Genomic DNA, 27,655 nt, shown 5'->3' with positions numbered 1-27,655 from the left:
GTTTGGAAATCTCACCAACGTGGTGTCCACAACAAAACGGATAGAATCCGGATGTGGATGCAGCGTCTGAATCTCAATGGAGTCGGCTAATGTCCGATATACAGCCTTATACTCGTTTTTGGACAATAGAGTTTTCGCATTTTTCATCTTCTTGGTCAGGGTGGTTCCGAAAAATGATGGCACTTTGTATCTTTTAGTATCAAGTCGACGATACCCTTTATCATTATGTTCTGACAAAGGGAAAATTTGGCTGTAAATTTCCTGAGCATTCACCTCTTCATCAGAGTCTGTGGAAAAAAATAGTTACGACAACATTCACTTTCATTAAGCCAACTGTACTAATCATACCACTAGGCACATTATCAGAATCTAGTTCAGAATCCAACGCAATAGAACTATGTTGATTAGATGTAGAAGCGGTCACCAAATTGTCTATGCAAAATAAATCAAATGATTAGAATAAAATTTACTTTCATTAAGTATACAATTTACCACTAGACACATGATCACAATCCAATCCAGAATCAAATGGAGAAAAAGTATTAAGAAGCTTGGATGTAGTAGCAATCCCCAAATTGCCTGCAAATAGAAATCATATAAAATCTTACTAGACATTCTGTGTTAAATGACTAAATAATATACCTGAATGTGTGTAATCTTGAAAAGATATTCGTGAACTATTTTGGTGAAGAATGGGAGTTGAATGGAGTATGTTATCAAAGTCTTGTGGCGATTGTGACTCATGCATGAAAGGGACAACCACACCTTCAAACGTGAACTGTGAGATTTTTTTCACGACACAGCACAATTCAGATAGATGTGTTTTGGGCGAATTATCAGATACATTTACCCATTTACTCACTCGGAACTCACTCTCTCTTTCAAAACTACAATAACCTGATTCAAAGACACTAGCTAACTCTTTATTTTTGGAAACCATACGATTTGCAATTTGTTGCAAGTCGCTTTGCTCAGTTGAGATTTCTTCTAGAACAATTTCATATGGGGCATTTGCCTTACCGTCAACTAATTCGACAAATTCACACCGTTTCTTCACGTTATCAAGAGACGCAATTTTCGTTACTAAACTCTAATGCAAATTAAATTTTGACAAGTCTTCGCCGTTTGGAGGTTGCCGTCTTGCCCTCTTAACAAAAACCATGCTTGATTGCGTACCTTTTTAATTAATTGTTGCAACACAGCAAACCTTTCTCTTTGTAGCCCAGAAATTCCGGGGTCCATATGTCCAAAAATTTTCAATCAATTTGAAAAAATGAGAATGATACATGAAACCCCAAAATTCTCGAAAAAAGTCAAGATTTCGTACATTCACTTATTTTGGGGGGTTGACAACCCCGAATAAATTGTACCCTTTTGTTTAGTGGCTACATCTTGATTTGTGGATCGCAATGATTCCATTTTGGCTTTGAAAGAACTCAGTGAAACGGCTGGCCCTCCAACTTGAGTGAGAAGGCCTCTTCTTTCATCCAACAACAGTTGATTGCTATAGTTAGGGTCGTTGACTGTTGCCAATCTGTGAGGCAGTTGTGTAAGTTTTCGGATGACAGTGCAAAAGCTTTAGGCCGCTCTCGCCCATGATGCAAATTTGTTTATAGTACACAACGAAATGAGTCATCATCCCGGTTTAATAACGAATTACAATTTCTCGTGTTTACCTGAAACAACTTGTCCTTTGCATCGCCATATTAGTGATGTGTGCTTGGACGTACGTTTTGCGCAATCAATTCAGCCAACTTACTTTGCTTTCTTGCAATTAGTTGTCTAAAGTGTTTTTCGCTTTTCCATCTTCCCTGGTAGATGCTTTGGGGTTTTATTTCCTTCTCTTCCACAAACATCACATTTTCGTCAAACTGCACTCTGATGTCTGCTGTTCGTGATCTCCCTTGCCAAAATTGAGGAGATTTTAACGTGACTATCACACCATTTTGACGGCGACTTATCGGCTCCTAACTTGTCTTCCTGTGGACGCATAATTCATTTACACAACCTAAGCAATAAAAATATAAATAGCACGGTAAATTGTTACCTGAGTTGGAATGCGATACATGCCTTCCTGTGGGAAAACACTTCCTGTCACTCCTTCAGGACGTCTAAAGAATTATTACATGTATTATACGTTGATGATACGTAAACATTGTTTCTACAACAAACGGCAATGACACCTCAAAGAAACTGTTGGGTGTTTCAATTTAGCCGCTGCATGTTCCAGAGCTCCCAGATGTTGGTAGCCCTGGCATCACTTTTGCCTGCAACAGAAACAACAGCAGCTCCAACGGTTTTTGGGAAAGCATCTGTGAAAATCACACAAATGGCCCGCGCCCATTGCACACGACCCACAAAGTGGATGTGTTTGGCGGAATCCTTAAATGTTCTCTCTCTTTTTTGTTTTTTGTTTTTTTGTTTCATATTTTTCCCACTGGTAGTGTCACTCACCCGTCCATTCAGTGTTTGATATGCGTTTGAGAACTTTGGGGCCTCGTCCACAATGTAAGATTCGTCTGCTTCCCCTGCGTCCTGGTAAGGAGTGTTGTCCTGTTGGGAATTTCTGAGACGAAGGTTTGGTTAGAAAGAGCTTTGGTCTCCAGATAGACCCGCGGTTAGAGTATAGGGGGACAACATTCCTTACCAGAACGCAGCCAAGCCGCTGATCTTACTTCGTGGCCTCGACAACCAGTGGCCATTGTAATTTTTGAAAAGGGCGTCGTTCTCTCACTACGGTCGGAAACTTTGACCACGCCCTAAAACTCTGAATTGTGACAACAGATTAAACGAAAAAGGCAAAGAAATTAGACATATAAAAAAATAGGGGTTTGAAACATCACTAGTTGCATGGTAGCGCCTGGGAACTTTAACGTGTTGCAGGTTGCAGACAACGAGGACGGGCACTCAGAGCGCTACACGCGAAACAGCAGAGGGCACTGAGATTCGATAAAGAACAGTGTAACAGACTAAAAAATGGGAAAAAGGATTTGGAACAAGAAACACCTTGAAGAGGGAAAAAACAAAGTATGTTTGTGAAGTTTACAGGACATAATAAACAAAATTTAGAGAAATGTTACTGATAACCCAGCTGGAACTCAGCAATAGAAAATGTGCAACACTTTACTTATTAAATAGACCTCTGCAATAGACACTGCGAAATCAAAAATAAATAAAAAACCTAGGCACTAGAGAACCTCTGCAATGGAGACTGCGAAAATTAAGAGTAAAGTCAAAGAAAACTTAGGGACTAAAGCACCTTTGTAATAGAGACTGCGAAATTTAAAAAAATAAAAATAAAAACTTTAAAAACAGTTTTCGATGTGCTAAACGTAGCACATCGAACACTTTTTTGGGGGGTTCCACTAACCATTCAGAGACGCATTGGTAGCTTCAATCAAGGATTAGTTGTGTATTTGGGTACGAGACGTTTAATGATTGAATTATTTGGGGTTTTTTTTACTTGGTAGTGTTGCAGTAACCAGAATGGAGGACGAGGACGACTTAATTATTTTCTACGAAGAGGAACCCAACGTCGAACACTTGGCAGGTAACTGTAATGGTGATGAACTCTCAAACGACTGACGAACCAAACACGGGAAACAGCACGTTTTGTTTTCAGGCTTCGACGAAATCGCGAAGCACAACAACGCCATTGTAGCCGAGATAACTATTCACTACAACAATCGAAGGGCACCATATTCCAGTGTGACGGTGAACACACGTGACATTAGAGCCCTCAGGAACGAAATTGACATACTCACGAAACTAGAGAACCCGCATCACATGCACATCCATCGTCAAAGTTGGTTTTCTTTTGTGTCTGGTCGCGAAACTTATTGCAGCCACATAAACTTTTTTGAGAAGGGAAAAGACGGTTGTGACTGCTTTACATATTACTAATGCTAACAGTGTATGTTGCTTTCTGGGTCGCAGATGGTGGACTCTGCCGTTAACTGGACAGCACATGATGTATCTCGTCATGGAATTGATTCACGGTGGTGACTTGCAGCAGAGACTGTTCGACGTTGGGCATTTGTCTGAGCATACTGCCAGGTTTTTCTTTCGTTCAAATAGTCTTTGCCATAAAGTACTGTCACGACCGCTCACCTCCAATTGTTCACCACGACCTCAACCCTGGAAACATTTTGCTGGCTGACTCAATAGTAAAGTCTGTAGTAAAGTAGAGTCAGGCGAGTTTGTGAGAGTAAAGGTAAGCACGTCAATTAAGTCTTTCAGGATGACAAGTTCTAATTTCTTTTTTTTTCTTGCTTTTCTTTCTATCCGGTTTCCATTCGATATGGTGCGATTTGTTGCAACGGCCGGGATTCCGGGGAAGAAGATTGCTGATTTTGGACTCTTGAAACATCTCTTGAGTCCCTCGACGTTGAAGACCTTTTGCTGAACCGAGTTGTCCATCGCCACGGAAGTAAGACGCCAATTGGAGGACGCCGACGTTAAGCCTTAGACGGCGGCAGCCAACGTGTGGAGTTTGGGCGTTATCCTGCATTACATACTGTTCGGGAGACATCCATCGTGCTCCCGCGCAGATTACACCGGTCGGTCGACGTCCACCCAATGTACGTATAGCGGGTCTATTAATTTTCCACTTTTTGATCCGTCTGGTTATTTATCATAGATTTTTTTTATGTCGTTTGACCTGATTGTTGGGAATATAATGGCCCAACAGCCGACGACAACTTGGTCCGGCCGCCGCACTACTACCCAGGTGCATTTACGCGACTATTGCCTAGGGGGCCCCGGTTAGGTTTCCCCAATTATCGCATTGTCCTCCCCCCCCCCTTTAATTTTTACAGCCCCAAAAATTACTGTAATTCTCGTCAGTGTGTGTGAATAAACGAAGGGTACAAGATTTAGCCCAAGTGTCTTCAAATTTCTCTATTTAAACTATAAGTATGGCCTAGACACAACACAACTGTATTTAAAGTTTAACATTATCCTGCGAAACCGTTTAGTAAAATCAGTTAAATTCAAGTCCCACCCATCCACCACATTCAAATAAAAACAGATTTTTTTTCTCTCATCAGGGCCATCAAACATGTGAATACCCCTAAAAAAGAAAGAGTATTTTTTTCTTAAACTCTCATTACTCACGCGCGGCCATTTGTAAAATGGTGTGGCCCTTACACAACCGACGGCCAGTTTCTCTTTCGACAAAGATTGTTCTTTTTTTCTCTGTGTGCCGTCCCCCAACTGGTGGCCATTGTAATAGTCGTGCCATTGTTCATCTGGCAACCATTTTTTTCTCTCTTTCTCTCTGTGTGTGTGTCGGTCATTTGCAAATTTGGTGATTCGTCTCTCATTGGACGGCCATTTTTTGCAAAGTTTTCCGTTGCGCGCCGTTTATTATCTGATTCGGCCATTGATCATTCCTTTGTGTCGTCACCGTGTCATCTTGACAGCCGTTTCATTTTACTTTTTTCTGGTGAGCCGTCTCACACCAAGACGGTTGATCCTTCAAATTTGTGTGTCTCTCTCTCTCGTTTTATGTTCCCTCTCTTCTTCCCAATTTTTTTAGCGTCGTGAACTAATTCTTTCTTTACTATCTCTCAATAAATTAGTAGACGAGCCGAAAGGTCTCCAAAATCTGCAGCAAAATAGGAAAGAGGAGCCAGAGGATAAAGAGGGTGCAGTTGCGCTAACAGGGGCTATTGCCCCCTTGGGTGGAGCCGCCACCTCGTCCCCCAGCACGAGAGCCAATCCCGGACAAGGCGGATAATAATTTATTAATTTGTTGTTCTCAAGATATGTTTAAGATATATTGGCAAGATATCTAAGAGAGATGACATTTAGCCACTGTATAGCTGGTACAAAGATATCATTAGTTATCTTTACAATAGATGTAAATGTATCTACAAGTTATCCGCAAGATATCTTGTTCTACTTGGGTAATCGTGTATTGTGACCTCTGTATACATGAGGATTGATGCTTAACAGGATGGCCTGTCCACCATATATGAACCAGCTTGTGGAAACCGGTTCTTGTTTTCCTAAGTCACAATCCAGCATAAATCGCCATCTTTTATGGTTTAAGGTGACGCTGTACTTGACTGTTTCAGCTTTTATTCCATGCTTTGTTCAATTGGAAATAACTGTGTCAACCGAAATAAAATCTTGAACGGCAGATCACGGTTCCCTTATTTGGCAACACCCTTTGGCCTTCGTGTAACTTAGGATCTCCCCAGTCTCTTGGTACGGGAGGAAGCATCGAGGAATTCTGTTTTCAACATTATTCCCGAAACGATCACGGACAGATTGGAATCACGAACGAGTACAACCTCGAGACTGATCTCCAACGGGACCTTGATGAATTATTGGGGAAAATCCCCAATTAGTCTCGTTTCAAAGCCCGTAAAACTTTATTTACTTTGTATTAATTATATTAATTGAGGGGAACACAGCAGAAAAACCCTTTACCGATTTTCTTAAATGATTTCCAAAACACTCGCAAGGAGGACGCAGGGGGAAGTTGCAGCGGCAAACAAAATGTCCCCCTTGCGGATGTGTTGCAAATCATTTAGGAAAATTGAAAAAGGGTAAAATGAAAGCTTGAAGCTTGAAAGCTTTAATTTTCCCGAGCGTTATGTATGAGTGATTAACACACCCGCTTGGTGGTGATTAGCACAGCCAGAACTAGAAGTGGCTTGAGGAGCAGCACACAAATCGGGTGTGCTAATTACTAATATGAACCCCATGATTTTTTCCACGGGGGTTTTACACAGAAGTTCATTACTAAGGTCGAAAGAAAGCTCATGCAAAAAATTCACTATTAATTTGCTTGGGGTAAAATAGCTTATTTGACTATATTATGTACTATTTTTGAGAAAGTTGCTGCTCCCTTTAGTCTGTCGTTTTTACAGTTAATACAGCCGAGAGGCGAGAGCCGACTCTGGAGCGTCCGAGCGGACGACGTTAGTTGTAGTTTTTTTTCGTCGTTGTCGACTACCGGTTCTATTATAACGTTTCGATTGTAAGCATCAGCCTTAATTTGTTTGTCTTTTCTTTTACATTTCAACTTTTTCATTCGTCTTTATTCAACCAACATTTAGTTCAAAACGCCCAGGAGCAACCCATAAAATGTTTCGCACGGTTCAGCAGCGAATGTGGTCAAGGTAAGTTTCATTTCTTCGAATAAACCAAATAAATTATTTAAGATTACACTTTTAATAAGTAATTCGTACCATGACTGCTAACTTAATTAGTAATAAAATCTGCATAGATATATGTTTGCACGACCAAAACATACCTTGCCCGATTTGCCGTATGATTATAACGCACTGGAACCAGTTATTTCGGCTGAAATTATGCAACTGCATCATCAAAAACATCACCAGACGTATGTCAATATGCTGAACCAATCAGAAGAAAAATTCATGGAAGCAAAAGAAAAGAGTCAGTAGTTCTTCAGTAGAAATATTTTTATAATAAAGTTGTATTTTTAATATTTGATGTTTTGTTTAGATGATCTAAAAACTATGATTTCTCTTGGACCAATGCTTCGATTTAATGGCGGAGGTCATCTCAACCACTCAATTTTCTGGCAAAATTTATCCCCTAACAGAGGTGAACCTGAGGGAGAACTGTTAGAAACAATAAATAAGGATTATGGTTCACTTGAGAACTTCAAGAACATCTTTTCATCAGCGACAGTAGCAATTCAAGGTTCAGGATGGGGTTGGCTAGGGTATAATAAATCCACTAAAACTCTAGCCATCACCACTTGCTCTAATCAAGACCCTCTGGAACCTACTACAGGTAAATATAACTAGTATTTTAGTAATTAGTATTTTTTTTTTTTTTACACTTACATTTTTATATGTTTATAGGATTAGTTCCGCTGCTCGGGATAGACGTTTGGGAGCACGCGTACTACCTTCAATATAAAAACGTTCGAGCTGACTATGTTAAAAATTTGTTCAAAATAATCAACTGGAAAGACGTTTCTTCTCGTCTGGCTTCAGCGAAGCAGTCATCTTAGAAATTTTGTTTTCTGATTCATAGAATATAACATTAGTTAAGATTGTAACAGACGAGTGTGTATGTTGATTCAATACAGAAAATGGGCTATGATCTTAATATTCTAAAGGAAGAACAACTTGAAACGCCAAAGGTCAGACGTAAAAGAAAAAAGCTCTTTATTACGAAGTAAAACTTTCTCCACTTCTTCTTTGGTGCAAGAGCTATCCGATTTTCGGACGAATTCGTAAACATCGTTGAGACTCGTACCATGGTGTTGTACAGAGAGGAAAACTGATAGTAAACCTACAAGTAAACGTGATTTAAAGGTTTTGTTGTCAACAAAACTATCTCCTCGGCATACTTAGAAATTTGGCGGAACGATCATCAGAAAGACTGTCAGGCGCATCGGTACTATTAGCCAATTGAATGGGTAATGAAGTTGATTTATCCTTTATGGATCTTAATCTCTCTTCAGTCAAATTTTTTTCCAGGGTTTTAACGTGCTGTTCCTTCATTTGCAGCTCCAGCTTAAGGTCGGAACGAACTATCTCCACTTCGTTTTTATAAGCCTCGAGTTGGCAACGTAAACTGTCATTTTCCTCCTGTTGACACCCAAATGAAATAGAATTCTTTATCGAAATATCAAATAAATAAAATAAATGTTACCTTAAGATGCGCAATGCTTTTTTCGGAAGCGTTAGACTTGTAGCGGCGGGGTTCATCCGATTCGGAATCTGAAAACTCCATGTTGTCGTCATCTTTGCTGCTCGTTAAAAACTCGACAGTGGGCTCCAATTTAATGTCCTAGAAGAAATCAAATTCACGTAAGACCACATGGACATCATATGTACAATAAGGTCCCAATCAAGCAATGGGATCCAAACCCTTAATAGTCTAATTATTACCTCTACGCATCCACTTAAAACACTCGCTTTTGCTAGACTTACCAACAAACTTACGTTCCTTACAGGGCAAATCAGGGGTGGAAGAACTGGCGGGATATGTAGAGTGAAACAGCGAAACACAAATTCAAAGAAGAGAAGGAGAAAAAGATGGGAATGGGATTGAAAATTAACATACCATCACGTGTTTTTTCCACGACTCGAGACTCTTTCGTTGAGCTTTGGTGAAATGATCCCAGGCTTTTTGATGACTTGCTGCTTGAAATAGCCGCTCCATTTCACCCACTAGTTTGGAAATCAGAGGTGACAACCAACCAAATGAGAAGAAAAAGAGAGGCAAAGAAACGCCACCAATTACCATTTATCATGAATCGTTCGCTGACCGGATGATAGGAACTTAAATGACTATCCAAACAAAACAGAAGTTTCGTTGGTTCCATCTTATTTACTAAACAATACGTGAGGACTTGAGCGACACCGCACTACGTTCACAAACAAAATGTCAAACAATGTTTTTTGTTTGGATTTATTATTATTATAAAAATGAGTTTAAAATTCTACTGAACATTTGAATGGAGTAGCTTGAGTCCATCAGTCATAAAAATTTTAGACGTTTAGTGGGATACTGACCTTGCTGAAAGTTACTTTAAATATGATCTCCACATTGACGCAATCAACATATTCTGACTCATTTACCTTAATTTATTGATGAATTAATTCTGCTGAGACCTTTCTATTTAGAATGCATGTCTGATGAAAGCTGAACCATTATACATGGTTGAACCGCAAAACCTTTATTTTTTTTTTACTTTTTAAACTAACCATGGACCAGAACACTATGGAAATCATTTACTCTTGTTAATTTATCGTTTGTAAAGGTTTGACTAAGATATAATGGCACATTGTTTCAAGTGAGAAAAGATGACCCTATTCAAATCCCAGAAAATATTGGTAATTGTGAACGAAAGCCACTTACGTTGCGAGGTCAGATGAAGGAATTTCTGCCGTAAAGAATCATGGGTCCTACGAGCCTCTTCTTCTAGTTGACTTTTTTCAGATCCCAGACGACGCAAATGTGCATGAGCAGATTGGATCATTGAGTAGAAACCATTTGAATTTCTTTTGGAGCAGTCGCCACGTTCAAGCCAAGTAGCTAAGATCTGAACGGCTCGACCAAACCTTTCCTCATTCTAAATATATTTGTGTAAGTTATGAACACTGTCGACTATTTTATTTATGTAATTTACTTTCAACTGTTCGACCACGACATGTGCTTCGTGTTCGGCATAATGAGGCACTGGTGGTGGCGAAGGCGGTCTCCATTTGTCCTCTTCAATTCTCTGCCGATGGCGTAATTCACGCTCAAGCCGTCGTGCTTGACATTCGTATTCATATTGGTCGTCTCGCGCTTGTGCAAAGTCGACGTGCAGCCGGCCGCTGCTTGTATTGCTGGTACTTGGATTATTAGCGTCTGGTTTCTGGTTGTTCAAACGTACACGATAACCTGATAAGTTCAAAATAAATACCTGTAAAAAAAATAAAGGCGTAACAGAAATTTTAATGAATCGCCATACCTGAGAGAAGAATAGCAGTATCGACGAAGCATTCACGTTCAAATCTGACATGAGCAAAGTTCTTTTTGCTCATCCGTATCGTAAGTATACTGCCACACCGTTCAAATATCTCTCTCAAAATTTCCTCTGCAATGATTGAGAACAAAAATTGTTGAATCAACAGAAATACTGGTGAAATCGGTGAAATCAATCTCAAAACTAATATTATACCAGTAATATTTTCAGCCAATCCTCCAACGAAAACGGTCTTGCATCCGAGAGGACGTTCTCTTGTTGTTGGGAGCGGGGCTTGTGGATTAGGTGGAAAAAGCACACAGCTTTTGAGATGAATTGGTTCTTTGGTTGGATGTGAAACATTTCCCATACCAGAGACAAGGCCAAACTGCAACAAAAAATAAGATTATTACAAACTTCTCTGATTAAGATTGTAAAATATGCAATATGCAACATTAATTTTCTTACATCAAAGGGCATTTGAGGTCCCATTGCTGCCATGAAGGAGGAAGCATCTGATGAATACATTGAGTTGTTGACCAGAGAAGGATTGGCCATAGAGAAACCCAGACCCATTGGCATAGGAGGGTTGTCCCAAACATTATTTGACTGAGCATTATTATCTCTTTGTTCACTAGGTTCATTACTGCTGGGAGAATTGGAAAGCACCATGATGTCATCATCACTCTCACACGCCAGACTATTGCTTCTCATTCTTTTTCTTGATTCTCTGTTCTTGCCATCATGTCTCTCTCTGCTGTTGCTGCTGCCAGACTGGTTTAAGTAGCGCTCATTTTCTTTCCCATTCTCTGATGTATTTTCATTTTCGTGTGGGTTTGGCCTAGCCAAGCCTTCAGGTCCACGGTTGACTCCAGAAATTCTCTGGTTGGTTGCCAGCATACCTCCAAGCCCCAAACCTAATGCTGCAGATTGCATGGTAAAGGGTAGACCTGGGATACCCTGTCCAGCAGAAGTCATTAAAGCAGAAAAAGGAAGACCTCCCAGTGTAATATGGTTGTGACCAAGAGTCATGGGTCCAGCATTTGAAGATCCTAAACGGATAATTCAATTTTTAAATCCGTGTAATCAATAAAATGCATTCCCATCGTTCGTTGGGGAAATTGTTAAGTACAACATTAAATTTAACTTGAAAACACATACCAGAGGCTTGAGAGCCTAGAGGTAGTCCAATAAAAGCATATGGATTAGACATTTTCAGGTTGTTTCCGAGTAGTTAATTTCCGAAGCCAACGAGATTCACGATAATTTAAAACAAATCTTTATTTAGATTTACAAAACGCAGAAATACTCTTATCCTCCTCCCGATGTCCACCTCGCACCATAAACTAGCCTATCTAGATTCTAGAGGGCGGGATCGGGAAGATAAAGATGGATCACGGATCCTTTTGAAATCTATATTGGAACTTGGAAGTGTTAATTATTAAATATGTAAAACAATTATGATTAACATTAGTCTTATCTCTAAAACTTGAATTTTATTTTTAATTTTTTTTATTTTGTTAAATAGAAAAAGGTTAAATATAGAAAAAGCAGAAAAAGAGGAACTGAGTGAGGTTGCCAGCGCCATCTCGTCACTGCTTAATATAAAGAACGAATGTAAAAAGGTTTCATAGGTGGCAGTTGCCATGCATGTCAAATCAAAACAAAAACCAAAGCACTGAAAGCAGAGATCTTACAAAATCAACATGCGAAATACGACAAATAACGAAAATCTCAGCACAAATACACCCACCAGCAAAAGTGGGATAAAAACGCTTCCTGATAAATATTATTACCTGGATGTCCAAGTGTAAGTAAGTTTATTTATTGAATTTCTTTATATATTATAACCCAAAAAATTATTGGTTAACAGAGAATTCGAAGAGACCACGGGGAAAAAACAACCTGTCTTTACAAAAGAATTAATTAAACTATCTGTCTCAAATGCAATTAAAAAATTGTATGGAGAGGTAAAGCTAGTGAAAAATATCTGTTATAATATTTCATAGTTTCAACCAGTAATTTATTCTTTCTTTTCTTAGCTTGGAAGTGCAGCAACAATTGATGTTATTTTTCTAGACCAGGCTACTAAAAGAATTATTCTCAGGTGTCCAAGTTGTTTTTATGTAAAACTTCATAGTTCCCTCACTTTAGCTACTCACTATGAAGGCCATGATTGCTATTTTCAAGTCCACAAAGCCTCAAGCACACTTATCAGTTTAGATTGTCACAGTCGAACCTACAGTTTTTCAAAGGAAGATCAACAATTGTGAAAAATACATGATCATGTTTTTTTTTGTAAATTTACAAAAAGTATGATAATTGACTAATGTTGTCCCATCAATATTATGTGTAAGGTTTTCAATTTACAAAATAGAAATACCTTAGGCATTTGAAATGCTCAACATTTCAACAAATAATGGTTAAATTAATGACACATAAAAAAATGATCTTTTAAGTTTTTGTTTAATTGGAACCAGGTATTTTTTTTTTTACAGATGAAAATGCAAAAGGACTTTCGTAATCAGCACAGTCGTGGTAACAACAAACAGCTAACAGATAAAATATTAATTCATTAATTTAATCAATGCCCATCAAAATAAGTTACATAATGAAAAGATGAAAGATCAACAGATTTTTTTTATTTGTTTTCTTCCATGCATTTTAAACAAAAATCAGAATCCAATGGACAGAGAGAATGCATATACGTTAACTAACGAAGGTGTTATTATTGCGTCCGGCGCAACAGGTTAGCGATTTTTATTGCTGAAAAAAGATCCGCCATATCCATAGGTATTACCACCACCTCCATATCCGCCACCGCCACCTTCATTCAAGTAAGGACCAAAGGCTCCCAATGCAGCACCTAGATCGTAAGTCGCCGCTCCGTACGCTCCCTGAACCCCAATGTTTCCTGTGAAAGTGTTGTAAGCTCCTAAAGGATCAAAAATATTAAATGTTACATTGAAGCAATAACTCCGATGTATAGAGATATTGACTATTTTTTTCCACGTACCCAATGCCGAAGAGACGCTGTATGTCGAACCTTTGTTACCGATGTTGTAGCCCCCTGCTGATGCTGGTGATGTCGCAGCGCCACGACGGAACTTGAACCGGTATTCAAAAAGACATCAAATTAGTCAAGCCCCAATAAAGTAAGTACTGCTAACGAGACCCAAGTGATTTGTTCGCTGATCTGATTATTAAACTTATAGGCTAGTTAAGAGATCATTGACCTACTCGGTTCTGGTGATACAAAGGGAAGGATTCTTCTTGTGCCTGGCTCAAAGCCACCAAACCTAGCCAAAATGAAATAGGTGAATAGAAAATCATTCCAAGTTGAATTACATGCCTTCATACGACGTTGATTTAAGCTTACCTAATAAGAAAATACAGAGGAACTTCATAGCGATGCGTCTTGAGCTGTTGACTTTCTGAGACAAAGTCAAAACAAGTTGCCATCAATTGGTCATACCCCTCGCCTTTATAGTCGCTAAATACTAGTCCAGTAGAATGGAGAAATAAGAGAAAGTCAGAAATACGCCGAGTAGAATCGCTTTCCCTTTTAAGCAATTAATTAAGTGCAAAGCTGATAGTTATATTATGCTAATATTGCGCTATGAATGCGATTGAGCGATTCGAGTCAGTGTCAACGGACGGTCGTATTTGTGTTGGCAAATCAGAATTACGCATTGAGTTCTACAGAGTTTTAATCAGTCCGGAACAACACCGAATTTCTTCTCTGTCCAACCAATCCATAACATTTTGTAGTTATTGTTCCTACTTCCTTTTATTTTCTCTCCTTCTTTTGTGTCCTGTTGAACAATTAGAATGATCTCCATAAATTAGGTCGAGTTGGAAAGCGGATATTGGCGGTGGCATTCAATGGAAGCGTTCGAGCGTGCCGGGTTTGAAGCTAAGAATGAGACAGTAGAAAGATCTACCTTCTTTTGATTCAAGTGAAACAAGTGAACTCGATATAGATCTTAACCGAGCTGATAAATGCCGTCGCAACTTAGTTCGTGCCATTCTTAGACGGCGACAGCTCTACTCTTGTAGCTAAATATCCCTTGCTGATCGGAGAGATCAGGATGATATTTCTGAATCTCATTTGCTACAGTAAGTTCTTATTGCATACTACTTTGATTTTATAAAGATTTAAACTATATTTTGCGTCATCTAATATTATTTTTGATTGACTCTTTTAACGAATATTACCAAAGCGCACATTTTGAACAGAAATTATCAAAAGATTGCGTTAGCAGTAAAATAATTATATATTGTTTCGACATCGCCATTTACGGTATTTAGTGAACTAAAAAGCTAAATTTTAATGAAGTCATTTTTTGAAAGGTTTGGCTGTGGCTGTGGCGGCAGGTGGCTTGGTCAAAGTTAAAGATCACGACTTGAATGAGTATCGATTGGCTCCCAAACGGTATCATCGGAAGATCCGTTCAAGCAAAGAAGGAATCGAGTTGCCATTTGCTGGAGAACAACAACCTTTCGTTCAACAACCTGACGAGCACTCTACTCTTCACCCAGGCACAACTGCAGATGAGCCCGTCAATTCGGTCGCGCCCAACACTTCCTTCCTGCTGGAACTGCCCTACCCTTCGCACTTCCTCGTCTCGCTGCAGATGCTTAACCTTTCACTTCCTTTCATCGAAACCGGAATCGCAGTTCCAGAGGACCCGCCCACACCAGAATTCGATCTGAATCAAGTGTTGAAAAATCGACAATACCAATCGCCGACGAGACCGGAAGAAAATCAAGGCGAAGCTCCGGCTTCTCTTGCAGATCAAGGAGACGGAAGTGGAGGAGGGAGGCGGGCAATTAACCGGAAAAGACATCGAACTCCAGTCCGGCGTTTACCCAAACGATCCGCCGATGTCGCCAGTGCAAATACAATTGGCAAACCCGTCAAATTCCGGAGTTGGAACGCTTCGAATCCTTCGTCTGTTCAGCGACGTCAGGAGTTCACAAGCAAGTTGAGATCCACAACAACTCCGAGGCCGACGTTCATTAAAAAGTTCCAGGCGAAGCAACTGAATCAAAGGGTCAACACAACAACTAAATCTAATAGTCATAAACGTCCGCCGCGCCCATCGCCCGTCAATGAATACAAAACCAAAGACCTGCCAGTGACGACTTCTCTGCTGGAACAAAGCTTCGCTACCCCCGATCAACGAGAATCATCTAATTTCAATCGCCCGAGTGTTAGTGGAACGTCTGATCGCTTTGTGATCCATCCAGCTGACCATCCAGCGCAGAAAATTCGAATGGGAGGATTCCGACCCATTCAGCCCAGTAAGCCGTCTCTCAGTCCAAATAGACTTGGTCCATCAGCTTCTTCTGATAGATTCACTCGTTTAAATTTACGCGAGAAATCGATAAATGGTCATTCCGATCAATTTATTCCAATTATTCCTATAACACGCGACACTACGACATCAGCCACGACAGAAACAGTTGAAGTTCGCTTCGATTTTCCTCCTCCTTCACGGCTTCGCTTCATCTCTTCATCGTCGACGACTTCTAATCCTTTACCAAAACCAGGACGCCTAACCAAGTACATCTCCCAGTTTCATTCTTCTCCATCGCTGAAAGCCCCCAGTGAGGAAATTACCCAAATTCAAAAGCCAGAAACAACTGCAAATAATGAAGCTGGTAGAGACAAAGTTGCACCTGATAGTAGCAGTAACGAATTCCTCGTTTTTGCCACTACGACCACGACCCCAACGACGGAATTCGTTCCCAATTTGAAATTCCCTTCTTTTGAATTGCCGTCCGTCGATGGATCGTCAAGCCCCACGACTCTTCCTCCGCCACTTTCCATTGAGGAATTGATTAAAAAATTCACTGGCAAAGATTTCGTGACCGATTCAACATCTGATAGTTCGACTCCCAGTCCGCCTCAGCATCCTTCCCCGATTGAACCTAAGAATACAAGTAGCACAACAACGACCGTCAAATCGACTCTATCAACTCCGGAATTGGAATCGCTGGACGACCTGGAGGCTAGTCTGAAGCAACTGTTGGTGATCACGACATCGACGTCGACTCAAATTCCCAGCAGCAGCCAATCTTTTATTCCTATAGATGCCCCGACAACATCTTCGCCGTCGACTAGCACGCCAAGCGGAACATCCAGTTTCACGCTGCCCGTTCTTCCGCCGCCCAGCGTGAGCCCCGTCACGGAGAAAACCGTATTCCCGCAACAAGAAACTACCACCGTCCAAACCACTACAACTAAAGAGACACTGTTTCCATCCGAATCGGAAATTAACAAATCAGCTCCCCATCCGTCGACTGTTGTTAATTCGTCAATTCAATTGGAGACATCAACTCAACCCGTTTCCGTCCAGCGAGGGCCACTTGACGTTTCGTCTTTTGATGGTCCTTACAATTCAGGAGCTGGCCAGAATCAAGGATTCAATTTCCAACCGTCAGGTTACCCACAGCAACAACAGCAACAGTTCCAGTCGAACAACAATTTCGGCGGGTTCTCCGGAGGTTTCGGTGGTGGTAGTAGCGGAGATCTGATAGGTGGGCAGCAGAATCCTTACTACTACGGTGCTGGATTGTTTACGGGCTCGTCCGGAGGACAAGGTCAGTTTTCGAATAACTTCCAAAATGGGTTTGATGGGACACTACATTATAGCCCGACTGGGCCACCTGTGGGTGAATCGAACGCCATCACTCAAGGATTATCCCTTTTAGCAAGCTTCGGCGGATCGGGAGGCGGCCAGCAATTCAACTTCCAACCGTCTTCGAGCAATTATCAACAGCCGTCAGGTTATCAGCAGTCGTTCAACGACTTTGCCCATCCGGCATCTCTTCAGGCGTCTTCGCAGATCCAGTCCACTTCGAGTTTACCTTCCCAAGGATTCTCTTCCTATTCCCAAGGATATCCTTCTTTTAACCTTGTCCAGCAACAACCTCAATCCTATGCCCAGCAGCCCTATCAACTTTCCCAGCAACCACAAAATTTCCCGTCTCAACAACAACAGCAGCAACAAGTTTACGCACCGACCCAACAGCAATCTTACCAGTTGGTAGGTGCCAACCCTGGATCTGGAAATTTGATTCCAGTTCAGGTGATTCAATTCCAACCGCAAGGTGCTTATCAGTCATCCGCTGGATCCGCACCCGCACCAGAAAATTCTGGTTCAACCCAAGTGACCATCAACCCGTCACAATTTGGCACACTTTTGTCTTCTTCTGTCGATGCTTCCGGTCTTCCGGCCGGAACAGCATCGATTACAAGTTTGTCTTCTTCCAGTACAGGTACTGGTAGTAGTAGTAGCGGAACGAATAATGTTCCGGCTGCCAAAGAGAAATCGATCGATTCGGCCTCTTCGCAACTGGTTGAGGTCCATTTGAAACCAGTTTTGCATTCCATATTTGCGGATCAGGAAGCGGAATCTTCTCAATCTGTACAGCTAATTTCTGTTGGGCCCGAGACCGATAAGTTCGGTCCGGTCACCGACTCGTTGAAAACCGGAGCGAGGAAATCTTTGTACAACCGAGGACTCCAATCGGGTTATTATCCTTAATTCAATCAATGTCATCATGTCATTTTTTATACATAGTTCATCATACACCGATATTACTACGTACTTATAGTTTGGTGGTTGCGAATAAACGATATAGTCAACTATTAAAATATGCTCATTTTTTTCTACTGCAATACAAAGGCATTCACAAACATTTTCCCTTGATAGATCAATAAAAAATAATTTGATCTACGTATTTGTCAAGGGAAAATTGTCTCAAAAAGAATTTCAAAAAAGGAAAAATAAAAAAAAATTAAATAAATAAACAATCAATAAAAGAATAGTTAAAGAAAATATGAGAGACCGATTGAGAGACAGCAACTCAGCTACGACTAATACTAGGCTATATATACCATACCAGAACCGGTCGTCAGTAGTAAAGGCTGTCGTTCGTGACAATGAATAAGGCGGAAGAAGGTCTTAAAGGTGAGCGTGTGTACTGAGAGAATGTAAACAAATACGCAAATACATTTGTAAAAAAATTGTCGATTATTAGCTACCTATAGTACCTCTACCTACCGTGTAATGTCACACCACACTTTTTTCATTAAAAAAAACATATGTCTGAATGTATAAACATTCAATATTGTATTAGTAATTACCTTTCAAACCAATTCTGGTGTTCTCGCTCGCCCTGTGAAATCGGAAAAAATAAGAAATTTAAAAAAGTATTTTCTTTTTAGGTCGACTCTCCTACACAAGTGCGTAGCGTACGTTGTAACTTTTTTCAGTGATAAGTTGTTGTGGACCGTTGTGGACTTTTTATCAGATGCTCTTATCAGAACTTTATCTTAAAATTGGTGTGGCCATTCACATCCGATTTTCATAGCCTTTCCCATTCATTTTTCATTTGGTTGAGCTAAAGTCAAGTTAAAAACAAAAATAATTATTTAGCAAAAATATGTTTTCATCTTGGTTTCGCAAAATTCAAATTGAACGCCAAGTACCAATCGGGGAAGGGGGATTTAGCTTAGTTTTACTCGGGAAGTTTAATGGTCATGAAGTTGCAGTGAAAAAAGTTGAGTTGCGTAACGTTAGTGATAACGAGGAAATAGTGTTGAAACAATTGGACCATCCCAATGTCATCAAATTATTTTACTCTGAAAGCGACGCCAATTTCAAGTAAAAAATACAAAATTAGTTGAAATAATATAAACCTGATTGTTTGCTGGTGATCATTATTAGGTATTTCGCTTTGGAACTCTGTCGCGCATCTTTAGATCAGCTGTTTCTAAAGCCTGATCATCCGCGAAAATACAAAGGACCCAAATTACCACATCATTTGACAGTTTTTATTCAGTTGGCTACGGGTCTCGAGTACATTCACTTCAAGAATTTAATTCATCGAGATATCAAACCGGCAAATGTTCTTATATCCGTCGATTCTGATGGATTAGTAACAATCAAATGGGCGGATTTTGGATTGTCCCGATTCGTTAACGAAAGAGGGACATGCACGCTAAGCGGAATCAAAGGAACTATGAACTGGTTGGCTCCCGAGTTGCTGAGAAGTCTTGAAAACAACCCAGAAGAACCAGGACGAGGTACAGTCAAGAGCGACGTCTTTGCATTAGCTCTCGTCTTTGGCTATCTTCTCTTGGGTGGGCAACATCTTTACGGGCAGGGGATTGAAGTTCCTATAAACATCGTGAAACAAGCAACGGTCAATATGGAAAGTAGGTTTTTTTTTTAGCCTATAGTATATTTATATTAATATTTACTGTAATGGTATACAAACCAAATAAGAAATAAAAAACACACCATATTGAGCAGAAATTGATAACCCGCCTTACGCTCGGCTTCTATGCAAAATGTTGAAGGACGAATCTGGCAAGAGAATTTCCTCGTCTGAAGTTGGCAATGAATTAAAATCTATCAAAAATGAGGTTGGCTACTGATTACGTTGGACGGATTTTATCCATTTTTCTTACTTAGTTGATGCCTAAATCTCACAACTGAGCTTATTTTTGTTGTTATTTTTTAAAGAAAGAAGAAGAATTCAGACGACTGTGCTGGCGAACAAGTTTGGATCTAGAGGAAATCAAACTCTTAATCCAATTCGGGATCGATGTCAATGGAAAGGATAATGACGGGTGGAATGCACTTCATTATTTGTGTCTATATAAATCAAGTGAGAAATTAATTTACGCAATCAAACTCTTAATCCAATTCGGGATCGATGTCAATGGAAAGGATAACGACGGGAGGAATGCACTTCATTTCCTGTGTTGGCATAATTCAAGTGAAGAATTAATGGACGCAATCAAACTCTTAATCCAACTCGGAATCGATGTCAATGGAAAGAGTAACAACGGGTGGAATGCACTTCATTATTTGTGTTATTATAATTCAAGTGAGAAATTAATGGACGCAATCAAACTCTTAATCCAACTCGGGGTCGATGTTAATGGAAAGGATAACGACGGGTGGAATGCTCTTCATTTCCTGTGTCGATTTAATTCAAATGATAAATTAATGGACGCAATCAAACTCTTAATCCAACTCGGGATCGATGTCAATGGAAAGAGTAACAACGGGCGGAATGCACTTCATTATTTGTGTTCGAATAATTTAAGTGCTGAGAAATTAATGGACGCAGTCAAACTCTTAATCCAACTCGGGATCGAATCGAACGGCTTTGATGCGCGATCTATATTACATAAAAACCAACACAGAAGAGAAAATATTGAAAAGATCATCGAATTTCTTGATAGAGCAGCCATTTCTCATCAAAAATAATTGTCAGTATCTACTGAGAGACATCGAAAAAACCATCGCACGCGTTGACATGATTCCGATCAATAATACACCAATTAGTTGCATATATTTACCAATTGTTGATTATTTTACAATAATCAGTTATCATTAAATTCCAGTTTCATCAGGTGTGTATTTATTATATTTTGATCAACGTACAATCCAATACTACACAATTAACATCAATACTCCAGACAATACCATCCGTCTCAAAATTTTTACTTTAATTGAACTGTAACTGCTGTTTCTGTTTTGAAATGTCGTCAATACCAGTTGCATCACCAGCAGCTTTTGATGAATGGAAGAATAGTTAATGAAGTTAATGAAGCGAAAATAGAATTGAAATAGAATCAGTTACGCATTGTATTGAAATAACTGGAGTTGTTTAGGAAACCGAATTTTTATTCAGCCCGATACCAAGTAGTGTATTCGATAGAAAGATATGATAAAAAAATCAACGGTAGTATAAAGGAATGTAGGACAAAGCCGGTTTTCGTTGTAAGCCTACAGCAAGCCGCCATTAGAATTTAGCTATTAAGCTCGTATAAAATAAGCACCACAAACAATTTCATTCCAATGCTATTCTGACTTAATAATAATCAAATGGCTTCCTACTTAAACAGCCACGAAACCCACCGAAACCCACTCATTCCAAAATCATTCAGAGCCCAAAAAGTTGTCAACGAGGGGAGTGAGTATCATCGGCATTCCATGATGAGGTTTCAGAACTAAGTCGGCGGATGGTTTGGCCGGTCCGTGTTTGTCAGTGTCGTAAGTGAAACGGAAACGTCTCAGCAAGGTAGACATGATAACTTTCTCTTCAAAGAGAGCGAATCTCTGACCTATAAAAAGCGTCAAACAAAATAAGCCAAAATAAAATAAAACATAATTAGCCATGGATGACGGATAGTCGGAAAAGAAATAAGGAGAGGCGAACTGTTTTACCGATACAATTCCTCGGTCCGGCGCTGAACGGAACGAAGGCAAACGGATGTCTCCCAACGAGTTGTTCGTTTTCAAATCGTTCCGGTTTGAAGACGAGAGGATCCGGAAAGACCTCTTCGTTGCGATGAAGTGAGTAGATGTGCATCGATATGGTTGAGCCGGCTGGAACTTTGTATCCATTCAGCACAATATCTTCGCTTATGTATCGTTTGATGTTGGGTACGCTCGGATACAGTCGCAGAGACTCTTTAATGCAACACTCTAGGTATTTCAGTTTGGTAGTGTCTTCTAAGGTACAGGGACGATTTGAATCGCCAAAAACATGGCTCAGCTCCTCTCTTACTCGCTCCTGAAAATGTTGTGAATACTGTACTTAATGTAAAAGGTTACAGATAATAAAAATGATTTACCTGATGCTCCGGGTGAGTACCCATACAATATAGGAACCAAACTGCAGCAGATGCAGTGGTGTCGTGACCCTGTGAAAGCGCGAGTAATAGGAAAATGGATTATTGTTTTTTTTTAAATTAAAATAAAAAATGTAAACCTCAAACATAAAAGTATCAACTTCATTTCGTATGTCTGTATCAGTTAAATCAGCTCCTTCTTTGGCAGCAATCAACATTAAATCCAGAAATGCTCTCCTTTTTTCTAGAAAGAAAAAATAGTTCATTCAAATTAAATTGCCAACTTATATTGAGTCACGTTATTTTTTGATCAATCAATATACTCGATTCAAATTCAACTTCTTTTTTCCCTTCCGTTCGTTTCATTTCATTTTCTTGATCGATTTCTTTTTTCCTATCTGTAATAACCTGTCAGCAAAAATAAATGATTGAAAAATGTTAAACAATAAAGAGGTTAGAATCGCTCAATACTTTAGAAGTGAAATCGTGAATGACTTTCAAGCTTTTCTTGTACTCTTTGCCTTTTGTCGTCAAGAAAAAAATCCATCGAGGGACCAAGCGCCATACCGAAAAGAAGTTTTCGAAAAGTAACAAGGAAAACCTGTAATTAATTATACGTTTTTCCAAATTTTTAGATCTTTTCCTTCGCGAGAACAATTAAGCGCACTAATTTTTTAAAATGGTTTATACTTCTGAACCGCATTAAGGTACTCTGAATCTTCCAACTGAGCGTTGACCTGAATGCCCATAGCCGCTTCTATAAAAAAAAACACATACAAATTTAACAAAACAAAAACATTTGAACTTAATCGATAAATCAATTACAATGAATGAAATTTGTTCCGTGAAATGCACAATTACCGCAGATAATGTCGAGAGTGCATCGTTTGAGAAAGGGAAACACTTCGATTTCCCTTTCGTTCAATTCTCCTTCTTTAGATAGTGAACGACGTAACTGCTGGCAAAGAATGTCGGCATTTTTATTGAAAGTGTCGAAGAAATTGTCCAGAATTTGGAAATGGAAGGCAGGGGTCAACAAACGCCTTCTCTTCCGCCACTTGCTTTCTATTAAAACAATTTAGAAAACAAAAATTCTGGCTAACGTTTTGTAAGTCAAAGGCCGACTTTATTACCTTTTGCAGTAAGAAGTCCTTCGCCTAGCCAGGGCAAAAGGGGATCGTAGACTTCACCTTTGTTGATGAATTTTTGGCTGGACATTATTTCCTTTAGAAAAATTCAATGATCAAATATTTTCCAATAAACTGCCGCGATTAATTTTGTTTACTTCCATCAGTGATGGAGACGAAATGTCTATGAACGCTTGAAAGGCGACCCATACGCGGTATATGCGACCGTATATTTTGGGCCATTTTTCTTGAAGGATTTCTAGGGAACCTTGTAATGTAAACAAGTATGCATATCATAAGAATAAGATTGAAATATTAGAAAGAATAATTGCTTTTTTGTTTTTTTACCGTGTGGATTACGAGGAATTAATAAGGCATTGCCCATGACAGGGACTTTTGGGGGTCCTGGTATCAGATCTATGGTTTTCACGTATGTGGAGTATTCCCATCTCAGATAAAGCAAGAAAATCACGGCCGCAGCCAGACAAACGACCAAAAACATTGGAGTTCACTAGTTCGTCAATTGTTTTAACAACAAACTTAACTGCAATAACAGAACCGAGTTATTAGTGAACGCCACTCCGCTGCAAAGATACGTCAAGGACTCGAGCGTCAAGAGATTACAGTGTTTACGATGACAGCTCGTGTGTTTACATTTTTGTATTCACGAGTGTTTTTCCTTATCGTGATTCGAGAAGACTTTCTTATACCTCTAACAGCGTCATCTAGCGAAAAGAGCCCATTCTAATCTGGATTTTGGATTTGAAAAAGAAATCACGCGCGCGGTATTATCGGCTCGCTTTTATCTTTCTGATACGGAAATAAATATACAATGTGCACTAATTTGCAATGACATCGTGACTTGCTCTTTTTGTTTACTCCGGTTTGGTCTCTGAGGTACAACCTTCAAATCGTAATCTGACGATTTATATTTAGAAGTTTAATTGTGGATTTAACTGGCATATCATGCAAAAATCCATTGGTTTCCCCTTTTGCTTGATAATTGCCACAGGACTTACGAGATCATCTTTTTTTGAATTTTTAAGGCAAAGATAATCAAACAGAAGTGACTAATAAGGCTAAATGATTTCACCGTAGGTTCCTAACGTTCCCTAGATGACGCCAGAGACAGCCGAGATCAAATCGTAGGTGACAAGATAGTTAAACCAAAAATGACGGCTTGACTTGTCAAGTCCACTATAGTGTCGAGCTCATTCGAGCGTGCTGGTCGAGCGCGGTCAAGCGCACAATTCCGGCGCGATCGTTGTAAACTTTCAATGACCTTGGCGGTAACATTTTTAAGGTTGAAAACGTAAACATAATTTGTAAACATAATTTATACGTCTTGGGGTTGTGGGAGCGTGGATCCATTTTTAGTAAATTATAGACATTGTGTGATAGGGCAAGATTCGTGATGAAGAATTGAAGATGCAGATTATCGTGATGCAGATTACCATGCGAGCTTAGTCAATTATGTAAGATATCGTTCTACCTATTTTTACGAACGGATAGACCAGACGAGTCGTCGACGCGTTTCTTCCGTTTGCTTCTATTGCTTCTTCACTGAAGTCGCGATCTTTAAGACTTTGTTTTTTAAAAGAACAACTCACTTTGAAGGAGAATTCGCTAGATGTGGGCCAAAACAGCGATATCCAAGTGTACCGTTTTCGTCGTTTGGTCGTTTTCATCGTTGGGTTATTTTCGTCGTTGATTACCGACGTTGTCAACGTCGTCGTAAGATTTCGTTTTTCGTTGCAGTTTCGTTGCGTTACGGGTTACGGCCCATCGTATATTAAGGGCGACGATTTTGTCCAAGCTTTCAGTTTAGTTTACATAGTGGGTTCCAACCTCTCAACTTCACTTATCTCGAAAAGAGTCGCAAAGAAATACATTTAGCATCTACTTTCAATATGCCGATTAAGGTACTTCTGTATTATTTTAGAAATTGTATAATTGTATAAACAAATGTTACCTTTTCTTTTATTCAGAGCGGAGATAAACTTCCAAGTGTGGATTTGTATGAAAATACACCGACCGCTAAAGTCAATATTGCAGAGTTGACTGCTGGTAAGAAGGTGATCATCATTGGTGTTCCTGGTGCCTTTACCCCTTGCTGTTCCAAGGTACCTATACATTGCCTTGTTCAAATCAAGTTGATTTTATTCATGACATTTACTCTTTATTTTTTTACATTGCCAGACTCATCTGCCAAGCTATATTTCTGACTATGAGAAGTTCAAATCAAAGGGAATTGATGAAATTGTATGCGTTGCTGTCAATGACCCATACGTGATGGCTGCCTGGGGAAAAGATCAAAATGCTGATGGAAAAGTCCGCATGCTAGCCGACACCAACGGCGCCTTTGCTAAGGCCGTGGATCTTGAAAAAGATATGTCCGGACCTTTAGGAAACGTTCGATGCCAACGCTTCTCAATGTTCGTCGACAACGGAGTAGTCAAAGCCCTCAACGTTGAGCCTGATGGTACTGGGGCTAGTTGCTCATTGTCCAATAATATCTTGTCTCAATTCTAAACAAAATCGTTCCTATAAAAACAAATTTAGAACGAGTCGAATACATGATTTAATAGCTTAATAGCTCAGAAATCGTTGTTTACCTTATCGTACATATCATTTTATTATTCATTTTACGCGTGCTTTTCACCTCACAAAGAATCCATTCTTCATTTAGTCAACCGAAATATCTGTATCAATTGAAATGAAAATCGGATACGATCCATATTTTTCAACTTTCTAAGGACAAATGATATCTCTGCAGGTTTCTAACATTCACTAGATGACGCCAGAGACAGCCGAGATCAAATGGTAGGTGACAATTTAACCAAAAATGACGTCTTGACTTCATCTTCATGTCCATTGTTGTCGAGCTCATTAGAGCGTGCCGGTCGAGCGCGGTCAAGCGCACAGTTTTCGGCACGAACGTTGTAAACATTCAACAACCTTGGCAATAACATTTTTAAGGTTGAAATCATAAATTTGAGTCTTATCTTTGTGACATTAATATTATCCATTATTAAATTGTAAACATTGTCTGATACTAAGGGAAATAATATGGGATGTTGATGCAGCATTAATTATTGATTGATTGGTGTCAGTTTCGACCCTATAAGGTAACATCGAATAATTAGACTTACGGTATTAATTATAATTTTTAATTTTTCTGCTCTTCCGACAATAAAAATATGCGGAAGATGAACACGTTCATGCTTTTGCCGTTATAATGCTGGTTTCACGCGACTTCTCAATAATAAAAGAAAAGGTGGTACATAAATCTGTTCTACTTAGGTTGTTAAAAATTGTCTCAACATTAAAATTTTTCTTTTTTGATTTCGTTTTACTAATTACCCGAAGGGTTACTGGTCAAAGTTTCGTTTGCAGTATGGTTTACATTGGTATGGTTTTTACATGGGCACCCTCAGTTCTCGTAACACTACACAGATGGCTTTTTGCAGTTCTCGTAACACTACACAGATGGCTTTTTGCAGTTATCGTAACACTATATAGATGGATGCACTAGTTTTTGGCAATTATTGATTGCAATCAACAATTTAATTGCATTTCAATGGCAGTAATCGGTAGCTTACAATTTTTTACATCTATTTTGAAAATTTGGCTGCAATCGATTCAGGCGTTTGATCAAACGGAGTTCTTGTTACTTTTTGACAGAATTTCAATAGCTGTTACAGCAGACGATAATACAGAGACATGTGACAGCTGACAGGGATATAAACGTAACGTGAAAATCGACTTGAAGCCCGTATGATAAAATAAAATTGATAGTCAAAGTAGTAGTACTGTGTTCTCTGTCGGTTATAGTTCAAAACGAGTGTTATTTTTTTGTAATCACTAACTATAGCGACTATAGCTGTTGGAGTAATATTGTACGATAGAATATAAGTAACTGTATGTTATCATTTAAACGCTATCAATCTCCAGTAAAAGAAGTGCTGATAGGTAGTTACTTACATTTAATTTTAACAAGATCCGGTGTGACGTGGGGTGGCGGGGCGAAGCCTCCGCCGCACCAAAGTCACGCCTTACCCTTACGCCGCGCCATATCATATTAGGTTTTTTGGAATTGAATTTGTATTTAATGTTTCGATAGAAACATGCGGAAATATGCTTTTCATCTCTTTCTCGATTTCTGCATATTAAATTTCTCCGGAAACTAAGGGCATAGCATTTTTGTTTTAAATATTATTTATTAATCTTAATAATAGGCCTACCTTTATAACAGAATATTATTATTATTCTATAACTATTCTATAGCTCTGCCTTTATAAAACTATACCAACACAGCAATACTACTATACCAACTAGTATACCCTTAACATTCCCTTCGGGTACCTTGCGGCGTACGTACGCTGCCTACAGTTAAATGCTACGTGTTCGGTC

The 27,655-nt window shown here is 39.4% G+C and overlaps 8 protein-coding genes across 9 annotated transcripts; 5 read left to right on the top strand and 3 right to left on the bottom strand.

Moving 5' to 3' along the window:
* The first annotated feature begins 6,690 nt into the window (after positions 1 to 6,690).
* On the top strand, positions 6,691 to 8,091 carry LOC124327799 (superoxide dismutase [Mn], mitochondrial-like). The gene is made up of 6 exons (XM_046786796.1): positions 6,691 to 6,804; positions 6,882 to 6,991; positions 7,071 to 7,133; positions 7,241 to 7,413; positions 7,483 to 7,776; positions 7,848 to 8,091. Exons 1-6 carry the CDS (start codon positions 6,706 to 6,708, stop codon positions 7,997 to 7,999), a joined length of 891 nt encoding a protein of 296 aa, XP_046642752.1. The 5' UTR covers positions 6,691 to 6,705; the 3' UTR covers positions 8,000 to 8,091.
* Positions 8,036 to 11,835, bottom strand: LOC124327798 (ecto-NOX disulfide-thiol exchanger 2-like). The gene is made up of 10 exons (XM_046786795.1): positions 11,612 to 11,835; positions 10,919 to 11,502; positions 10,667 to 10,838; positions 10,457 to 10,582; positions 10,130 to 10,386; positions 9,859 to 10,072; positions 9,061 to 9,167; positions 8,647 to 8,784; positions 8,342 to 8,582; positions 8,036 to 8,283 (listed from the first exon to the last, which is right to left on the bottom strand). The coding sequence occupies exons 1-10, from the start codon at positions 11,661 to 11,663 to the stop codon at positions 8,102 to 8,104; spliced, it is 2,073 nt and encodes a 690-aa protein (XP_046642751.1). The 5' UTR covers positions 11,664 to 11,835; the 3' UTR covers positions 8,036 to 8,101.
* Positions 11,836 to 12,085: 250 nt separating this feature from the next.
* On the top strand, positions 12,086 to 13,210 carry LOC124327800. The gene is made up of 3 exons (XM_046786798.1): positions 12,086 to 12,260; positions 12,324 to 12,420; positions 12,493 to 13,210. Exons 1-3 carry the CDS (start codon positions 12,157 to 12,159, stop codon positions 12,721 to 12,723), a joined length of 432 nt encoding a protein of 143 aa, XP_046642754.1. The 5' UTR covers positions 12,086 to 12,156; the 3' UTR covers positions 12,724 to 13,210.
* LOC124327801 (glycine-rich cell wall structural protein-like) lies at positions 13,073 to 13,939 on the bottom strand. The gene is made up of 4 exons (XM_046786799.1): positions 13,830 to 13,939; positions 13,691 to 13,749; positions 13,467 to 13,557; positions 13,073 to 13,385 (listed from the first exon to the last, which is right to left on the bottom strand). Exons 1-4 carry the CDS (start codon positions 13,855 to 13,857, stop codon positions 13,201 to 13,203), a joined length of 363 nt encoding a protein of 120 aa, XP_046642755.1. The 5' UTR covers positions 13,858 to 13,939; the 3' UTR covers positions 13,073 to 13,200.
* Positions 13,940 to 14,483: 544 nt separating this feature from the next.
* Positions 14,484 to 18,110, top strand: LOC124325914 (cell wall protein DAN4-like). 2 transcript variants are annotated; one of them, XM_046784484.1, is made up of 3 exons: positions 14,484 to 14,569; positions 14,804 to 17,059; positions 17,171 to 18,110. In XM_046784484.1, the coding sequence occupies exons 1-3, from the start codon at positions 14,542 to 14,544 to the stop codon at positions 18,004 to 18,006; spliced, it is 3,120 nt and encodes a 1,039-aa protein (XP_046640440.1). In that variant the 5' UTR covers positions 14,484 to 14,541; the 3' UTR covers positions 18,007 to 18,110. The 2 variants fall into 2 exon arrangements, with proteins under 2 accessions (XP_046640440.1, XP_046640439.1); XM_046784483.1 differs by having other exon boundaries at positions 14,804 to 18,110.
* Positions 18,111 to 18,870: 760 nt separating this feature from the next.
* Positions 18,871 to 21,007, top strand: LOC124325911 (cAMP-dependent protein kinase, catalytic subunit-like). The gene is made up of 4 exons (XM_046784478.1): positions 18,871 to 19,128; positions 19,192 to 19,682; positions 19,780 to 19,892; positions 19,993 to 21,007. The coding sequence occupies exons 1-4, from the start codon at positions 18,908 to 18,910 to the stop codon at positions 20,743 to 20,745; spliced, it is 1,578 nt and encodes a 525-aa protein (XP_046640434.1). The 5' UTR covers positions 18,871 to 18,907; the 3' UTR covers positions 20,746 to 21,007.
* Positions 21,008 to 21,108: 101 nt separating this feature from the next.
* Positions 21,109 to 23,915, bottom strand: LOC124325912 (cytochrome P450 4C1-like). Its single transcript, XM_046784479.1, has 11 exons — positions 23,591 to 23,915; positions 23,401 to 23,510; positions 23,249 to 23,339; positions 22,977 to 23,180; positions 22,806 to 22,872; positions 22,587 to 22,716; positions 22,439 to 22,523; positions 22,256 to 22,359; positions 22,119 to 22,187; positions 21,709 to 22,057; positions 21,109 to 21,605 (listed from the first exon to the last, which is right to left on the bottom strand). The coding sequence occupies exons 1-11, from the start codon at positions 23,742 to 23,744 to the stop codon at positions 21,421 to 21,423; spliced, it is 1,548 nt and encodes a 515-aa protein (XP_046640435.1). The 5' UTR covers positions 23,745 to 23,915; the 3' UTR covers positions 21,109 to 21,420.
* An 856-nt stretch (positions 23,916 to 24,771) lies between these two features.
* LOC124327875 (peroxiredoxin-5, mitochondrial-like) lies at positions 24,772 to 25,835 on the top strand. The gene is made up of 3 exons (XM_046786901.1): positions 24,772 to 25,164; positions 25,231 to 25,365; positions 25,442 to 25,835. Exons 1-3 carry the CDS (start codon positions 25,153 to 25,155, stop codon positions 25,772 to 25,774), a joined length of 480 nt encoding a protein of 159 aa, XP_046642857.1. The 5' UTR covers positions 24,772 to 25,152; the 3' UTR covers positions 25,775 to 25,835.
* Positions 25,836 to 27,655: the final 1,820 nt, after the last annotated feature.

Source organism: Daphnia pulicaria, chromosome 2 (assembly GCF_021234035.1).
Source record: "Daphnia pulicaria isolate SC F1-1A chromosome 2, SC_F0-13Bv2, whole genome shotgun sequence".
NCBI classification, from domain to species: domain Eukaryota; kingdom Metazoa; phylum Arthropoda; class Branchiopoda; order Diplostraca; family Daphniidae; genus Daphnia; species Daphnia pulicaria.
This window is presented reverse-complemented; position numbering and strand designations above follow the sequence as displayed.

Bases quoted from the DNA above. Each gene is read 5' to 3' on its own strand.
- LOC124327875 (XM_046786901.1), top strand. The intron at 25,366-25,441 runs GTACCTATACAT...TTACATTGCCAG, and splicing joins TTACCCCTTGCTGTTCCAAG to ACTCATCTGCCAAGCTATAT.
- LOC124325914 (XM_046784483.1), top strand. From the start codon at position 14,542: ATGATATTTCTGAATCTCATTTGCTACA. The intron at 14,570-14,803 runs GTAAGTTCTTAT...ATTTTTTGAAAG, and splicing joins TCTGAATCTCATTTGCTACA to GTTTGGCTGTGGCTGTGGCG.
- LOC124327798 (XM_046786795.1), bottom strand. From the start codon at position 11,663: ATGTCTAATCCATATGCTTTTATTGGACTACCTCTAGGCTCTCAAGCC. The intron at 11,503-11,611 runs GTATGTGTTTTC...TTATCCGTTTAG, and splicing joins TCTAGGCTCTCAAGCCTCTG to GATCTTCAAATGCTGGACCC. The intron at 10,583-10,666 runs GTATAATATTAG...CAATCATTGCAG, and splicing joins ATTGGCTGAAAATATTACTG to AGGAAATTTTGAGAGAGATA.
- LOC124325911 (XM_046784478.1), top strand. From the start codon at position 18,908: ATGTTTTCATCTTGGTTTCGCAAAATTCAAATTGAACGCCAAGTACCA. The intron at 19,129-19,191 runs GTAAAAAATACA...GATCATTATTAG, and splicing joins GAAAGCGACGCCAATTTCAA to GTATTTCGCTTTGGAACTCT. The intron at 19,683-19,779 runs GTAGGTTTTTTT...CATATTGAGCAG, and splicing joins AGCAACGGTCAATATGGAAA to AAATTGATAACCCGCCTTAC.
- LOC124327800 (XM_046786798.1), top strand. From the start codon at position 12,157: ATGCGAAATACGACAAATAACGAAAATCTCAGCACAAATACACCCACC. The intron at 12,261-12,323 runs GTAAGTAAGTTT...ATTGGTTAACAG, and splicing joins TATTACCTGGATGTCCAAGT to AGAATTCGAAGAGACCACGG. The intron at 12,421-12,492 runs GTAAAGCTAGTG...TTCTTTTCTTAG, and splicing joins TTAAAAAATTGTATGGAGAG to CTTGGAAGTGCAGCAACAAT.
- LOC124327801 (XM_046786799.1), bottom strand. From the start codon at position 13,857: ATGAAGTTCCTCTGTATTTTCTTATTAG. The intron at 13,750-13,829 runs GTAAGCTTAAAT...CATTTTGGCTAG, and splicing joins CCTCTGTATTTTCTTATTAG to GTTTGGTGGCTTTGAGCCAG. The intron at 13,386-13,466 runs GTACGTGGAAAA...TTGATCCTTTAG, and splicing joins CAGCGTCTCTTCGGCATTGG to GAGCTTACAACACTTTCACA.
- LOC124325912 (XM_046784479.1), bottom strand. From the start codon at position 23,744: ATGTTTTTGGTCGTTTGTCTGGCTGCGGCCGTGATTTTCTTGCTTTAT. The intron at 23,340-23,400 runs GTAAACAAAATT...ATTTTTCTAAAG, and splicing joins CGTCTCCATCACTGATGGAA to GAAATAATGTCCAGCCAAAA. The intron at 21,606-21,708 runs GTAAAACAGTTC...CGCTTTTTATAG, and splicing joins CGGACCGAGGAATTGTATCG to GTCAGAGATTCGCTCTCTTT.
- LOC124327799 (XM_046786796.1), top strand. From the start codon at position 6,706: ATGAACCCCATGATTTTTTCCACGGGGGTTTTACACAGAAGTTCATTA. The intron at 7,414-7,482 runs GTCAGTAGTTCT...TGTTTTGTTTAG, and splicing joins CATGGAAGCAAAAGAAAAGA to ATGATCTAAAAACTATGATT. The intron at 7,777-7,847 runs GTAAATATAACT...ATATGTTTATAG, and splicing joins CCCTCTGGAACCTACTACAG to GATTAGTTCCGCTGCTCGGG.